General features: G+C 42.7%; 1 protein-coding gene across 2 annotated transcripts in view; it reads left to right on the plus strand.

Moving 5' to 3' along the window:
- Window positions 1–16,771, plus strand: part of PCSK2 (proprotein convertase subtilisin/kexin type 2) — a 217,953-nt gene that overhangs the window by 15,651 nt on the left and 185,531 nt on the right. The window contains exon 2 of one of the 2 annotated variants that reach the window (XM_057702750.1): window positions 6,998–7,102. The exons of the other annotated variant lie outside the window; for it this stretch is intronic. Coding sequence (XP_057558733.1) covers window positions 6,998–7,102 — 105 coding nt within the window. The remainder of the gene's footprint in view (window positions 1–6,997; window positions 7,103–16,771) is intronic. 2 annotated transcript variants of the gene reach the window in all.

Here is a 16,771-nt window from a genome sequence, read left to right on the forward strand (position 1 = left end):
TGCCCAAAACTCATAGTTTAACTTACGGTTCACTCTTGATGTAAATTCTGTAGGTTTGCACATGAGTATGATGACATACATCTATCATTGTAATATCTTACAAAGTATTTTGACTTCTCCCAAATTCTCTGTGCTCTGCCTGTTCTTCCCTGCCCTTTCCCATCCCTGGCAAATACTGATCTTTTTTTTTCTATGCACAGTTTTTCCTTTTCAAGAATTTCAGATAGTTGGAATCATACAATATGTAGACTTTTCAGATTGGCTTCCTTTGCTTTAGTAACATGTCTTTTCGTGGTTTGATAGCTCATTTCTTTTTAGCACTGAATAATATTCCATTATCTAGATGTACCATGTTTATTTATTCATTCACCTACTGAAGGGCATCTTGGATGCTTCCAAATATTGACAGTTATGAATAAAGCTGCTGTAAACATCTGTGTGCAGGTTTTTGTCTGAACATGAGTTTTTAACTCATTTGGGTAAATACCAAGAAGTGCAATTGCCGCATTACATGGTAATGGTATGCTAAGATTTGTAAAAAACTGCCAAATTGTCTTCTAGAGTTGCTGTGCCATTCTGCATCCTCACCAGCAATGTAAGAGAGTTTCTGTTGCTCTACCTTCTCACCAGCATTTGGTGGTGTCAGTGTTCCAGATTTGGGCCATTCTAATAGATGTGTAGTGATACGCCATTGTGGTTTTAATTTGCAATTCCTCATGACATATGACGTGGAGTATCTCTTCATATGGTTATTTGCCACTTGAATGTCTTCATTGGCGAGATATCTGTTATGGTCCTTGACCCATTTTTAAATTGGTTTCTTTGTTTCCTGATTGTCGATTTTTTTTTTTTTTTTAATTTTCGCTCTGTTGGGTCTTCAGTGCTGCGCACAGTCTTTCCTTAGTTGTGGCGATAGGGGGCTACTCTTCACTGTGGTGGACGGGCTTCTCATTGCAGTGGCTTCTTTTGTTGCGGAGCACAGGTTCTAGGTGCATGGGCTTCAGTAGTTGTGGCATGCAGGCTCAGTAGTTGTGGCTCACAGGCTTAGTTGCTCCACCGCATGTAGGACCTTTCCAGATCAGGGCTTGAACCCGTGTCCCCTGCATTGGCAGGTGGATTCTTAATCACTGCACCACCAGGGAAATCCCTGATTGTTGAATTATAAAAGTTCCTTGTATATGTGGGATAGCAATCCTTTACGTATCCTTTGCAAGTATTTTCTCAGTCTGTCATTTGTTTTCTAAATTCTCTTGATATTGTCTTTCACAGAAGTTTTTACTGTTAATGAAGTCAGTCCTTGAACAATCACTCAATGTGCTTAAATTGTTGACCCGGGAAATTGTGAGCTAAATAATTGGTTTCTGTTTGGAGCTACTAAGATTTTTGGTGCTTTGTAAGACACATTATCATGGTGATACATGACTGAAACTCAAGGCCCTGAGAGGCTTTCTCCAAGGCTAGAGAACCTTAATGAGGACCCCTGGGGCTCCTCAGGCATCAGAGTGCAGACTACCTCCATGGGTTTGCATATCTATCTCTCCAATGCTCAGCCGCTAATCATGTTCTCTGAACTTCTTTGTGAATCACCTAAGAGCCTGACTACAGAGGCAATTAATATTGGTCCTGTGGAGGCAGAAGACAAAGGAAGAGTCTTGTGCAGGAAAGGAGGTGGTCTTTTTGCCCATCTCTTTTTCCAAAGCAAGACAGAATGAGGTGAGAGTATTCAAATAGCTGAGATGTGTGATCCTAGATCCAGACTTTAAGGAGGAGGAATGTTGGTTGGGGATAGGATGCAAGCCAGTACAGGTAAGCATTGAGAACTTGTAAACAAGAGATTGTTCAGGCTGAAGCACAGTGGTAGCACAGGCAGGACAATGCCTTTGGGACCCCCTCTCCTCCCTTTCTCAATTCTCCTTTCTTCCTTTCTGGCCCTGGGAACCTCCATCATGTCAGAAAATCTCAGTGAGGCATTTAGCTGACCATGGCTTAGGGTATTACCCTCCCAGAGGTAACTGGATTTTTTTTTTTAACTTATTGGCTGCATTGGGTCTTTGTTGCTGCACATGGGCTTTCTCTAGCGAGCGAGGGCTACTCTTCATTGTGGTGCACGGGCTCCTCATTGCGGTGGCTTCTCTTGTTGTAGAGCATAGGCTCTAGGTGCATGGGCTTCAGTAGTTGTGGCACATGGGCTCAATAGTTGTGGCTCACAGGCTCTAGAGCACAGGTTCAGTAGTTGTGGCGCATGGGCTTAGTTGCTCCATGGCATGTGGGAAACTTCCTGGACCAGGGATCGAACCCATGTCACCTGCACTGGCAGGCAGATTCTTAACCACTGTGCCACCTAGGAAGTCCTGAGGTAACTGGATTTTCATGGAAGTATTCAATACACAAAAAATTTAAATTTAGAATGGGGCTGAGCGGGAACTTTTTAAGGCAAGGAGAGACCTTTTAATGCTATCTAAGTCATATCAATTGACCCTGCCTCTCCCCCCAAAATTCTAGGGTACCCCTTCCTCTCTCCTTCTCTCCTTTCCTTACTTCTCCTGTCTAATGCACAGGCACAATCTCCCTATTTCTATCCATCTTTTTTCTATAATATTATATGTTTCTGTCCATTGCACAATGTAGTTTTTCTGTGTGTTTCCACTTTGGCCTGTAAGTACCAGTAAGGCAGAGCCTGGGACCGCCCCCCCCACCCCCGCCCTTTCTCCCTCATCCTTATTGCAAAGTGCAGTTCCCCCACCTATAAGAGATTGCATGCAATCCGGGGAAATTAAGAGTGGTCTCAGGAAATGTCAGTAAAATGCAGAGCCTAGCCCCTGCTGTAAAATGCAGGACCCCGCAAATGAAATTGACAAGCAGTTATCAGCTGAACCAATTTTCAATCCTTGATGTATTGTTTTGTTTCCCAGTTTTCATTCCTCGAACCTCTTGACAGCAGCTCCCCTTGAAAATAAAATTATAAAATTCTTTATACATGGAATGAAGTCCAATGTTTTACCAAACTAGACTCCCAAATAAACACGACTGAGCATCACAAAAATCAGCACAATGGACAAAGCCGCCAAAGGAAAAGTGATGGGTCTGAGCCAGAGAGTCCTAACGGTTTGAGGGTTCTGAATGCATTTGAGAATCTGTGAGAAGCAGTGATCATTCCTGAAACAAGCAAATGCATAGAAGCACAACACTTGTGGTGGAGACCATGTTCACAGACCAGTGTCTGGGGGTTGCCTAAGGGGAAAGAACTCTGGTCTAAGGGAAAGCAGGCAGTGGACTCCAGGAGGAGTTAACACGCCTTTTCATCTGTTCACAGTCGGCAGCCAGTTCCCTGGTGTTCCCTACTGTTGAGGAAAGCAGGTGTGTGGGTTCAGAGAGGAGCTTTAGCTTAGAGCCATGGTTAACAGTGGGAAAAGGAGGCAAGAGAGACAGAGGAGAGGCAATGAGAAGCGTTGCTGGGATCCATAGAATTCGTGGCAAAATGAGAATTTCTAAAAACTGCAAGTCTGAGTTAGCAACGTTATTATACTGTCACCCAGCCTGAACCTTCAAGCTGACAATTTGCTGTGAATTCTTCTTTCACTTCTTTTTTCTCTTTCTTTCTGGAACCATGCATATTTTGCCTTAAGAGACAAAGGTGGCAGTGTAAAAGAAAAGAAGGGTGTGTGTGTGTGTGTGCATGTGTGTGTGTTTAAATGAAGAAAACATTTGAGAATATACTGCGTTGAAATATATGAGCAGTTTCTTACTGGGACACAGGTGAGGGTTTGGGGACCTAAAGTTGCTTTTAATATGTCTTTTCTATTTGGAAGATCAGCATTCTGCTTAAGAAACAGAGGAAGGCACAAGCAGCTCTTAACTGCGGTCTGTGTGGGCAGCAGGTACCTTGCACTACTGTAAGGCATATGGTATCATCTTTCCCTGCCCATGCTGGGCTCGTGTCTGCACATGAGCTCCTCGGACAGCCTCTTCTCAGCAGTTCAGAGAGCGGTGGATTTGGGGTCTAGACTCCAAAGACAAGAGGAAAAAGGGCTCAGAAAAATAACCAATGCCTGCAGGTTAATCTTCTAAGTCTGTGATATCAATTTACCCGTTTATTGCCTGAGTTTCCAATTTTAGTTTTATGAGCCCAATTAACTCCATTTTTTCCATAGCCAAGAGCTTCTAATCAAAGAATCCCAGATCGTGGGTCCCAAGGACACCACAGAGGGTCACTCACCAGCAGGGCTCTCCTTGAGTCACACTCCTCCTTGTCAGGAATTCCAGCTTGCAACCCCTTGGATTCATAGCCATGGTTACCAACGAGGACAGGACATAGAGCGAGGCTGCAGCAGAAGTGGTGTGGGGGGAACAGTCTGGAGTTATAGTCAGGAGACCAGGAATTTCTGTTGAGAGCTCCCTCTCGATTGGGCAAGTCCTGCCCTTCCCTGAGCCACAATGTCTTTCTCTATAAAATGAGGAACTTAGACCAAGCCAGGGATGCCACTCAACTGCCTTCAGGTAACATAACCATGTGAAGTGACTGCAGTATGTGACAAGAGGAAGTGATGGGACCTCCGGCTTGAAATTTTAAAATATATGACCCTCTGAAGGACATTCAAATTTAATTTTTAAAATATTTTTACGTTTTAAAAACTTTCAATTTGGGAATAATTTTAGACTCAAAAAGTTTGCAAAAATTGCACCCAGGTTCACTCATGTTCATAGCAGCTTGATTCACAGTAGCCAAATGTCCATCAACTGGTGAATGGACAAACAAGACGTGATACCTACATACGATGGAATTTTATTCAGCCTTAAAAAGGAAGGGAATTCTGACAGTGCTTCATATGGATGGACCTTGAAGATATTCAGCCAAGTGAAATAAGCCAGTCACAAAAGGACAAATATTGTATGATTCCACTTACATGAGACACCTAGAGTAGTCAAATTCTTAGAGACAAAAAGTAGAATGGTGGTGGCCAGGGGCTGGGGGGAGGGGAGAATAGAGAGTTACGTAATGAACATAGAGTCCCATGTACAGGATGGAAAGAGTCCTGGATATCCACAGTGGTTGGTGATTACACAACAGTGGGGATGTACTTAATGTCACGTCACTACACACTTAAAACTTTAAAACACAATTTTTTATATTTTGTATATTTTACCACAATAAAAAATTACTCTTTTTTTAAGTGGCAACAAAGTTCCCACTTACACTTTATCCAGCTTTCCCAAAGTTAACATTTGACAAAACCACGATTATCAAAGCCAGGAAAAACATTGATGTAACACTACTAATTAATCTACAGATTTTGTTCACATTTTTCCAATTGTTCCACCAATGTCCTTTTCTCAGATCTAGGATCCAATCCAAGATATGCATTATATTTAATTGTCCTGTCTTCTTAGTCTCCTCCGATTTCGAAAATTTCTGCAGCCCTTATTTGTCTTTTATGAACCGGAAGATTTTGAAGGTTACTAGCCAGTCATGGGTTTGCTTCGTATTTCCTCCTGACTGAATACAGGTTATGTATTTCTGGGAAGGAAATTATGTAAGTGATGCTGTCTCCTTCTCAGTGCATCACATCATGAGACACGTGATTTTGATCTGTTTCATCCATGGTGCGGCTAACGCTTGGTTGAGGAGGCCTCTGCCAGGTTTCTCCACTGTAAAGATGTTATTTCTCTGTCATATTTCACCCACTAATTTTAGCATCCTTTAGTGACGCTTGCCAGCCACAATTATTTATGGAGTTTCCAAATGCTGATATTCAATTTCTCTTCATTATTTCTACTTTTGTTAATTGGATTTTCCATTGTAAGAAAGAGTTTTCCATTTGCCTCTATGCAAATTTAATTTTTTCAAAAATCACTAAGACAGAGCCAGAACAATATCTGTCCAAAGCTCACTGGAGCTTGATAACCCCAAGTTTCCTTTCTTGTGTTAAAAATTCTCAGATTCTTCACACTCTCCAGAATAGGAAGTAAAACTCCAAGTTCATACCACCTGCAGTGGCCTGAACACAGGCACCAGTCTCTGGAGAGCAAAAGATGAGCACACTTATGTATTCTTTCCTTCTCCTCCCACCCCCCGTTTTCGATCAAATCTTAACCCTACCCTGAGTACATCAGCGGGGTTAAGTAGAGAACACATTCAAGAATCACTGAGCATGGAAAAATTCACATGAAATATTTATGTTTAATTTGCCCTGAAGAATGTGGTTTTTAATGAACAGGAACTAAATCACAAAAGCTACAGTGTTCTAAAAGATTTTCATTCACACACCAGACCCCTAGCCAAACTTGCTGTGCCCTTGAAGTTCATCCAGTATCTGCTTCTCTGGCCTCAGGCCCCCTCCTCCTGTGCCAGGAACGTCCCTTGAGGGCCCTTATCTGGGCTGCTCCGGGCTGGTGTCACCAGCAGACAGACAGAGCCAATACTATTGTAGAGTTTCAAGTCAGCACAGTCCTAAAAAATGAAGGAAGAAAACATTTTTTCAGCTAGCTCTTTGTTCCTGCTTTCCATTGCTGAGTAAAAAACCAACCCCAAACTTCTTAGTATAAAACAACTGTTTTATTATGCTCATGGACTTGGGATCAAAGATGCACACAGAACACAGTGGGGATGGTTTGCTGTGGCCCACATGGGGCCTGTTTTAGTGGGTAGTGGTCTGTAGTTTTCTTTTCTTGTGATACCTAAGACAAGAGAATAGAGAACTTGGTGTGGGGAGGAATCTGAAAGGAAGGCTCCATGGAGGAGAAGAGAAGATCATAAGATGGATATAAAGTAAAGTAACAGAGGAAAGAATAGGTTTCGGGGCGAGGGGAGGTGAACGGCGTTACATAAGAGAAAGCAGGGAAATGCGGAGGAAGGGCCAAATCTGATGGGAGGTCGTCAGGGGTTTTCTCACTTACACCCCCATCCCAGGGAGCCCCGGCATGCACCCCAGCTCTGGGGTCCCTGTTCTGGGGCGCCCCAAGAAGCTAACCATGCCTGTGTCTGTTTGCCTCTCCACAGCTCCCCTTCACTGAAGGCCTGTTCCATTTTTATCACAACGGCCTGGCAAAGGCCAAGAGAAGACGCAGCCTACACCATCAGCAGCAGCTGGAGAGAGACCCCAGGGTGAGTTTTCCTGGAAACCTGCCTTGTAACCTCTGTTGCCGCAAATGAGCCCATTGAGGGGCTTTACAAGGGAGAAGACAGGGAATTTTGAAGTAAAGGCATTTGATGTGTTGCAATAGGCCAAATGGATCCTTTGCAGAGAATCCTGGGGACATTCTGCTCCTCTGTCTTATGCATAATAATTAAACCCTCGATAGGCCAGCGGAGGGGGAGTACACAGGGGTACCTGCTTTTCCTCCTGCATTACTGTATGAGGACTGCTGTTGCCTGGGGACATGCTTGGGCCTGTGATGGATGGGAAGACACCAAGCAGTTTAATGAGTCATTTTATGGAAAGTTTCTACTGGTGAATCCACATGCTCTGAGGAGATTGCCATGCCCCATGTGGCCAGTGAGCGATCAGCTCACAACAGGCAGCGGGCTTCTCCGCGTCCATGCGCGACTGAAGCCTCAGGACCTTCTCAGCCCCTCTTCCCCCGCTGTTCTTTCTGATCTGAGCTACCCCAGGCCCCATGTCCTCCGGATGCTCACGACTCCCACTTTTACCTCCAATCTTTACCTTGCTCTTGGACACCAGGTCTCATTTCCTACTCCATTTCCCCCCAGAAACTTAAATTCAACTTTCTTGCAACCAAACTTATCTTCTTGGCCATGAACCAGCTCTTTTCCCAGGGCTCCAGCTTCCTGTTTTTTCAGGTTAGGAACTTTGGGCATCATTGAATCCTGCCTATCCCCACCTCCTCCGCTCTCCCCACACTCATTCAACTGGGAGATTCTGATTTCTCATATGCAATTCACCAAGAAGGAAATTAATAATCCAGGCTACTTGCTCTCTGTCCACTGAAGGCTTCATACCCTCTTCCCCAGGATTTGGGTGATGTGGAGAGTGTCAGATGTTTGAGTTACAGATTTACACATGAGACTCCTTTGGAGCTGATGGAATCTGGAATCATTCTTGTGGGATTTTTCATGTGAACATTTGACTGGGTTTAATGTGGACTTTAATTAGGGATGTAGATGAAACAGCCCCCATACCCCACAGATGATCAACTGACTGGCCACAGGCAATTTTCCTTTAACTCCTCAAGCCCGGGGGAGCCCACATTCCCTAGAGTGAAAATACTGCTCTGAGAAGCCACTTAATCGTTGCTTTTGCGGTAAGATCCAAGCTGCCTGTGCTGTCAGCCAATGCCCAGCATTCCTAAAGGGTCGTTGTAGAAGCTGGCACAGTTATCTAAGAGAGAAGCTCTCTTTTCTGTCATCACAGCCTTGGCCTGGCTGTACCAGTTCAGCATCTGGGGATGCCCTGGAGAAGCCCACGGACAAGGATCCTGCCTGTCTCACCTGTGGACCCAGAGTGGGTACCAGCAGACAGTGACCACACTAGTGCAAGTAATACTGGTTTTCCCTATGCTTCCTACCTGCCCCATGATCTTACCCTTTATGGCCAATTTTTTATTTTCATTTATATAATTCTTAAAAGTTCCTTTGGTTTCTCTTCTTGCACGATTAAAGACACTGCCCTGAGATCATTCAGAGAGAAGCACATAAAAGAAATTGGGGCAGAAGGAAAGTGGTGCTTAAAAGGCTTGGATCGGGAAAGGAAACCAAGGAACAGTGAAACTAAGAAACCATTGTTTGGTTCAGAGAGATTCCTCGAGCTCATTAGGTTAAGATTTTCTTATTCTTGCACTTACTTGAAATGATCTTTGAAATGTAGTGTAGTGGTGTTTCTGAGAGAGAAGAAAATAAGATGGGATGGGTAACAAGGTGAATCTAATCATTTGTCTTTCTCTATTTTAACCGAAAGGGGCATCTGTTCCCCACCATTGCCCATTATAAGCTCCTGGTAGCCATCTACCTCTACCTGGTGGCCATTCCATCTGCCTGCCCACAAAGACCAAGAGAAGAGAGCAGAAAAACTGAAGGTCATAAATCTCCTGTATCTTTTACCTGCCTTCTCATCAAGGTTAAATGTCGGGGCTGCTGTCAATAATAAAATCATTTTAGGAAAAGAAATCAAGCATAAAATCTCATAATTCTTTGCAAAATGAAAAAAAAAAATGATTGCCTTGCCCCCAAATGTTAGATTAAGGCCTGAGTCTTTCCTGCAGGATGTTCTTGTGGTCACCTAATTTTGGCATCAGCTGATAGCAAAAATGGGGTTGAATACTCTTAAAAAGCACTGACGATCAGCAGTACAAGAGCAGTATTATAAGGATTCTGTAAGCCCTGTGGGTTTACAGACCTTAAACTAAAGGCAAACATGTCAAGTTAGGATACCTCAGTTTGGGGGTTCCCAAGCACATTCAAACAGGATGCAAAAAGAGAAGTAAGTAGAAGTATTGAGAGGAAAGTGGGAAGGATCAGGTAGCTGAAAAGGATTCTTCTGTCTCTTGGACAGATGTTGCAAGATACTTTTCATGAATCGTGATCTTAAGAGCAAGTTTTTATCCTTCTCTGAAACATGCTGTCCCCTAGGCTTACCAGCTTTAATCAAGCTCGCAGCCCCAGCTTCCTTCTTCCCCCATCTCTGCATTACTTCCTGGCCTCTCTCACTCACTGTCCTCTGCTTGTGAAGGAGAATACAGAGCTCAAGGAACTGTGCACATAAGCCCAGGAGGATTTCAGCTTCTAGAGGCTCTCAGGGCTCAATCTACCTAGATAGCTTTTTAGTGAAAGAAACTACCAAGATCTCCTATCAACCCGAGAAATAAGGAAGAAAAAGGCTTACTTTTGGTTTTGTTTTGGCTTCAGAACAGAAATTTCAAGGATGTTTGTCCCTCATTTCACAACTAATTTTTTTGTTTAAGGAGAAGGAGAAAAAGACTAGAAAGGGATCACCTGGGTTTTTTTGTCCAGGTCAATACAGTGCTGCTTTCAATACATGTATATTTGTTCATCAAAATTCAGGGCAATAGCTAAGAAAAGGGTTCTGATGCAGACCGTCTAAAAGGTATTCTCTTGCCTTTCCCTTTCTTTCTGCTAAAAGGATTAGCATAATGCTGTGTAATATCATTTAGATACTAAAAAGCAAAAATTGTGTCTTATTTCTGGGTATCTTTGTGTAGTGCAGTTCTGAGTACACAGTAGATGCTCAATAAATGACTGTCAAATGAATAGGTGGATAATTAGTAATTTTTTCAGGGTTTTAATCTATGAAATAATATTGTTCGTCTCATCTTAGGTTTTCATTGCTATTCTAAAATATGCATCCACTAAGAAACAGAAGTATAGCCTTCTTTCTAACGCCTCCTTTAAGTACATTCTTGTGTGGGTAAAAGAAACCAATTCATTTCATCACTTTCAAATTTTGTTACTAAAAGTCCCTTGAAGAACCAGTTTTTAATTTCCAAAGTCACTCTGTGTTCCTGATCATATCCAAAGTCACAGTGTAACCACCAAAGCAAGAACAACATGTTTGGAAATGTGTGGATAGCTAAAATAATTTGAAGATGTAATAAATAAATCCAAAGTTGAAATGAGATAATAAAATTAAAAATTCCTTCTTAGCATCAAGGTCATGAACAAACAAACCATGTTCAAAACCTCCATGACATTTGTCAAACTTTAGCTAAGAGCAGCATCAACAAATCTTAAAGTCAGACCCAACTGTGGTCCATAGTCTATGTACTAAACCCCATACATTCTACAGGTACTTGAAAAGCTGTGGGGGAATAGATTTATTCAAGACGTTTGTTTCACAGCTCTGTTGAATCATATCTGCTCATCTGACAGAGAGCATTGAAATGAAATACGTTCAAAAACATAAAGACTCAGATCGTTCAATAAGCAACACCCACTAGTCACATGGAAGCCAGATAATTTAACAAAAAAAAAAAAACCTAAACGTTACTTGTTGAGAGAAGTTATATTTGATTCAAAATTACAAACATATATTTCTTTTCCTCTCAGCAATGATACTAAACCATCCAATTACACCTTAGGATCATTTTTAAACCCGTTTTGAGTCAGAAACTCATATCAGTCCACTGAAACATTTTCTCAGTTCCGTGGTCTCAAAGAATGTTTCGCGTTTCCTCTGTGTTCTATACATGGGAGCTGTATCTTCCTAGCTTCTTTCTCATCCGTGTAGTCACATGTCTTATGACCATAGGTGTTAGCACAAGATCCCATAGTAATCCACTTTTGTTCTTTAAGGGTCTATTCTGAGCATATCTGTGAGTTTTGAGGGCACTCCAAAAACCCACAAAAGTTAGTTTCACTGCACAGTCCTTCAAAAATCTCGTAGATCCATACAATCTGAACAAAAGAGAATTTTGCTGTTCTTTAAAACTAACTGGAGGGACTTCCTAGGTGGCGCAGTGGTTAAGAATTCGCCTGCCACGAAGCGAGAGAGTAGCACAGACATATATATACTACCAACTGTAAAATAGTCAGTGGGAAGTTGTTGTATAACAAAGGCAGTCCAGCTCGAGGATGGAAGATGCCTTGGAGGACTGGGGCAGGGAGGGTGGGGGGGACTCGAGGAGGGGGTGTCGGGGAAGGGAGGGAGTATGGGGATGTGTGTATGGAAACAGATGATTGAACCTGGTGTACCCCCAAAAAAATAAAAAAAATAAAAAAAATAAAAAAAAAAGAATTCGCCTGCCAATGCAGGGGACACAGGTTCGAGCCCTGCTCTGAAAGAAGATCCCACATGCCACGGAGCAACAAAGCCCATGCGCCGCAACTATTGAGCCTGTGCTCTAGAGCCTGTGAGCCACAACTATTGAGCCCGTGTGCCACAACTATTGAAGCCCACGTGTCTGGAGCCCGTGCTCTACAACAAGAGAAGCCACTGCAGTGAGGAGCCAGCACACTGCAATGAAGAGTAGCCCCCGCTTACATCAACTGGAGAAAGCCCGCGTGCAGCAACGAAGACCCAAAGCAGCTAACAAAAAATAAACAAATAAATAAATAAATTCCTAAAAAAAAAAAACAACTAACTGGACATGACTGATGTGATCTGTTTGTAAAAATCTGAGTAATGAGAGAATCAGGCTTCCTTTGTCCATGGGACTTAATAAGATAATAATTGACATATTTTTTAAATGGATTCATTATCACAGCTGAAACTCAGGTGGTTGACAAGAGCTGGGAATGCCTTGTAATTGCTTTGGGTCCTTCAAGAGGTCAAACAAGCAAAGAAGTTCATTTACCTTCTTCCTCCACAAGTTACATGAAATTTTTCATAATTGCTAAGCTCTTGGCTGCCAATCGTTTTCAAATACCTAGCACCAGTCACAGTAATTTGTAATGATAATGACAGTCCACTTCTATGTATTGTGTCTTTCCTTGGGTTTATATTAGATAACTATTTGATCACAGTCATCCCTCAGTTTCCACAGGGAATTTGTTCCTGGACCCCTGCGGATACCGAAATCTGCAGATGCTCAAGTGCCTCATGTAAATAGCATTGAGAAGTTGGCCCGTATCCGCGGATTGCGCATCCGTGAATAGGGAGGACTGACCATACTTAGATTAAAAGTTGGAGAAGAGAATAAAAAACACTATTATGTTCTGGAAAACCTACTTTCAAACAGAAAATGTCATGGGGAAAAATGCCTTCCCTCACTCTTCGTTCTGGTTTTGACCAAACCTTCCTCCAGTGGGTGTGTCCTCCTCTTACATTACAGTGATGCAAGAGAGCCTCAGCCTGTGGGACCAGTAAAAACAGAAATTCCATCATTTTAGTGCCTTTTAAAAGAATTTATAACCTCCCCTCCCCCCATAGGTTGGTTTATTTGGTTGATTTTGATTTTTATACCTTTAAAAAAATTGTTTCTGTTTTCCACATTTGTTTTTTTTTTAAATAGGTTGTTTTTTTATCTTCATACTTAATTCTAAAATGGTGAGGTTTGAGGTTTTGAGATACTACCCTAAGAAATGTATAGGAATTCCCCAATTTATCTTCTGAATGTCTTCTTGAGGGAAGAAAGAGAAAGCTCATAGATTTAATTATATTTTACTTATTTAGAAACACATAGTGAGTTTATTATAAATAGTATAGCAGGTACAATAGTATTTTGAATTTCTATAGAGCTTTTATGTCAGAGGGCATTCATGGCTGCCTTTTCTTCATCTTCCCATTTCCTTGGTGAGTTGGACCAAACAGTTGTTATTGCATCTTGAAATGAAGGTGACAAAGAGGTTGATGTGTACCTGAGTTGCACATGTGTTTGTACAATCATGATGCATGATCGTAAGAGCTCAGTGGTCCACAGATAAAGTCGTGCAAGTATAGAGTTGGCCAAGGGTGGGGCTTGAAAGTGGAATGAAATTCCTTTAACTCTCAGGGCCTTAAAGGCACAGGTTAGCTGGAATTCCCAGGAGAGACTCCTCCATGGGACAACAAGTGCTCATGGGTGCCTCTGGCCTGTCTACTGCAGGCAGAGAAATAAAGTAAACTGGGGACATATGGAACTGCAATAAATGATGTTGATGCCAGAGAGCGCAGGAGAAGATAGAGAAGGAGAGACAGAGGCACAGGAAAAACTCAAAAAAATTATTGGGTGAGACCCAGCCCCAAACCCACCTCCCAGCAGTTGCCATGTGACTCCCTCAGTGACCTGGACCTTTCCTGTTCTGTTAACAGCTCAATTTTCTATCATAAAAAATAGGAACCACCCTGCCCACCTTGAAGAGGCAAATCACTCCACCAGGAGTGCATGGCAAAGTTCAGCATCATTTCTTCCATTTTTTCCTCTAGTTTTCCCTCCCTGCCTCTCTCCACCTTATTTCCTCTCCTTGGGAATCCAGAAGTAACAAATAACACACTTTTAGAATATGTGTCTCAGGGTTCAAGAGGAAAGCTGCTTTACAAAATACGGACAAGTGCAGGGGAATACCTGCACAGTGTAATCCATTAGGAAGGCATTGGGCTCATACCCTCAGTGTCCAGCCAGTCAGCTAGTGAGCCTCTGCACAAAGTGAGGGGAAAGCCAGATCGTGCTCATGACATTTCTGCAGGAACCAGGCCACTGGCAAGAAGAGGCCAGAGGGGCTTCCTAGGTGGCGCAGTGGTGGAGAATCCACCTGCCAGAGTAGGGGACACGGGTTCAATCCCTGCTCCAGGAAGATCCCACATGCCGCGGAGCAACTAAGCCTGTGCGCCACAACTACTGAGCCCATGCGCTGCAACTAATGAAGCCCATGTGCCTAGAGCCCATGCTCCGCAACAAGAGAAGCCACGGCAATGAGGAACCTGTGCACCACAACGAAGAGTAGCCCCCACTCACCGCAACTGAAAAGAAAGCCCGCACACAGCAAAAAAGACCCAACACAGCCAATAAAATTAATTAATTATTTAATTTAAAAAAAAAGAAGAAGAAGAGGCCAGAGGGGACCTCTCTGGGGTTCCCTCTCAGGTTAATTTGACAACAGTTGTAAGACTAGTTCGTGTCTATTGAATGCTGCTGTCTTAGTTTGAGTTACTGCAAAAAGCCACCCTGAGACAAAGACTTGGAAGAGGGTCACTTATTTGGGAGTTTGATCCTTAGATGCACAAGAGAAAAAGTAAAGTGATGGAGGGAAGTGGCAGCTGAGGCTCAGTCCCACAGGGGGTCTCTGAGGGTGTTGTGTAGCACGTGCTTCAGAGCTGTCCCACAAGGAAGGCGGATGCCCGATGAGTAACCTACTAGCTCTGTCTCTCATTTTTGAGCTGCCCCAGGTTGTTAAATCCCTGGCACTTCTGGGCTTCCCTGTGCACAGGCTGAACAAGCCTCAGGATGCTGGAGAAAGTCCCCAAGCAGAGTGGCAGAAATGGAGCTGCTTGATGCAAGTTGTCAGGAGCGGCAGGTGAACTCTTGCTGCAAATCCTACCATCCAACCTGTGCTAAGGATTTAGCAGGCATCATCTCATTAAACCTTGGATATCTCCTGTGAATTAAGTACTGTCAGATACCCAGTTTACCGGTGAGGAAATGGGAGTTTAGGGAGGCTTGTGACTTACTGAACATCACGTGATTTGTAAGGGAACCTCACACTGCATGGTGCTGCTGTCACTGACTTAGATTTTATAAACTAATTTCCCTGCTGCTCTGCACAAAGAGAATTGTAGAGCAGGAAGATTCCAAAGGAACCATTGATTCAATGCTTTGACTTGAAGCTTTAAAATATAATTGAGACAAAATAGTCCCAGAGAGGGTAAGTGACTTCTCTGAGGTCGCACAATCGTAACTGATGGGGAAGAAATAATAAAATTCATGACTCCTCTCAATGCCAGATCCAATTTAAATAAAAAGCTACATGAACTGAGAAAACCATAATTCAGAAAGATACATGTACCCCAATGTTCATTGCAGCATTATTTACACAGAAGCAACCTAAATGTCCATTGACAGATGAAAGGATAAAGAAGATGTGGCATATATATACAATGGAATATTACTCAGCCATAAAAAGGAACGAAAATGAGTTATTTGTAGTGAGGTGGATGGACCTAGAGTCTGTCATACAGAGTGAAGTAAGTCAGAAAGAGGAAAACAAATACCATATGCTAATGCACATATATGGAATCTAGAAAAATGGTACTGATGAACCCAGTTGCAGGGCCGGAATAGAGACACAGATGTAGAGAACCGATCTGAGGACACAAGGTGGGAAGGGGAGGCTGGGACATAGTGAGCGAGTAGCATTGACATATATACACTACCAAATGTAAAATAGATAGCTAGTGGGAAGCTGCTGCATACACAGGGAGATCAGCTTGGTGCTTTGTGACAACCTAGAGGGGTGGGATAGGGAGGGTGGGAGGGAGGCTCAAGAGGGAAAAGATATAGGGATACATGTATACATATAGCTGATTCACTTTGTTGTACAGCAGAAACTAACACAACATTGTAAAGCAATTATACTCTAATAAAGATGAAAAAAAAAAAAGCTACATGAGGACTGACATTGCTTAAGAACCTGTGATGCTTTAAGAATTTGTTCTCACTAAATAATGATTGGATTCCCTAAATCAAAAATAGCGTCATGGGAAAATATGAAGTTACGTCATTAGCTTATGGGATTTATGTGAATTCAGTGAACTCAGCTATAGATGGAAAAGCGGGAAAGGAGAGGAAATAATAACAAGGTGGGCACTTCTGCTCACGGTTCTGCTCAACCAGGATGTGCCCTGAATTGGCGTAAATAAGCAGAGTCACCCACGAATGCAGTTGGCCTCTTTCCCTCCTGACTCAAAGTGCGGACAGTTTGCCTTTCTGCGTGAGAGACTCTAGCATTTAAAGATAATACTTTTGACGCAGAATATTTCCTAAGCACAAGCCAACGTGTTCATCTGCTATGTGAACAATGAGACAGGACCAGATTCCTCGTGGAAGGATATTCCATACATTTGTGATGTATTAAGGCAGTATATTGATTTCTAACTTTCCTAAGAAATTTTCAAAGTTCATTTTGACCATGCATAGTTTAAACTTTACCCACTGCAGAACTCTGTCCCTACGGTGTGATTTCCCTACGAAAAAAGTAAACAAAAATGGTATCTTAGCTTGGATGTCCTGGAAACAGGCTCCGAGGTAGGGAGATGCATGTATGAAAGATGTTGGACCCCCAGATAACCTAGCATAATCTCCCTCTCTTGATCTTAGCAGATTAGCAACCTTAATTACAACTACAAAGTCCCTTTTACCATGTGATGTATCACATAATCACGAAAGT

This window comes from Hippopotamus amphibius, chromosome 12 (assembly GCF_030028045.1).
Source record: "Hippopotamus amphibius kiboko isolate mHipAmp2 chromosome 12, mHipAmp2.hap2, whole genome shotgun sequence".
Lineage (NCBI taxonomy): Eukaryota > Metazoa > Chordata > Mammalia > Artiodactyla > Hippopotamidae > Hippopotamus > Hippopotamus amphibius.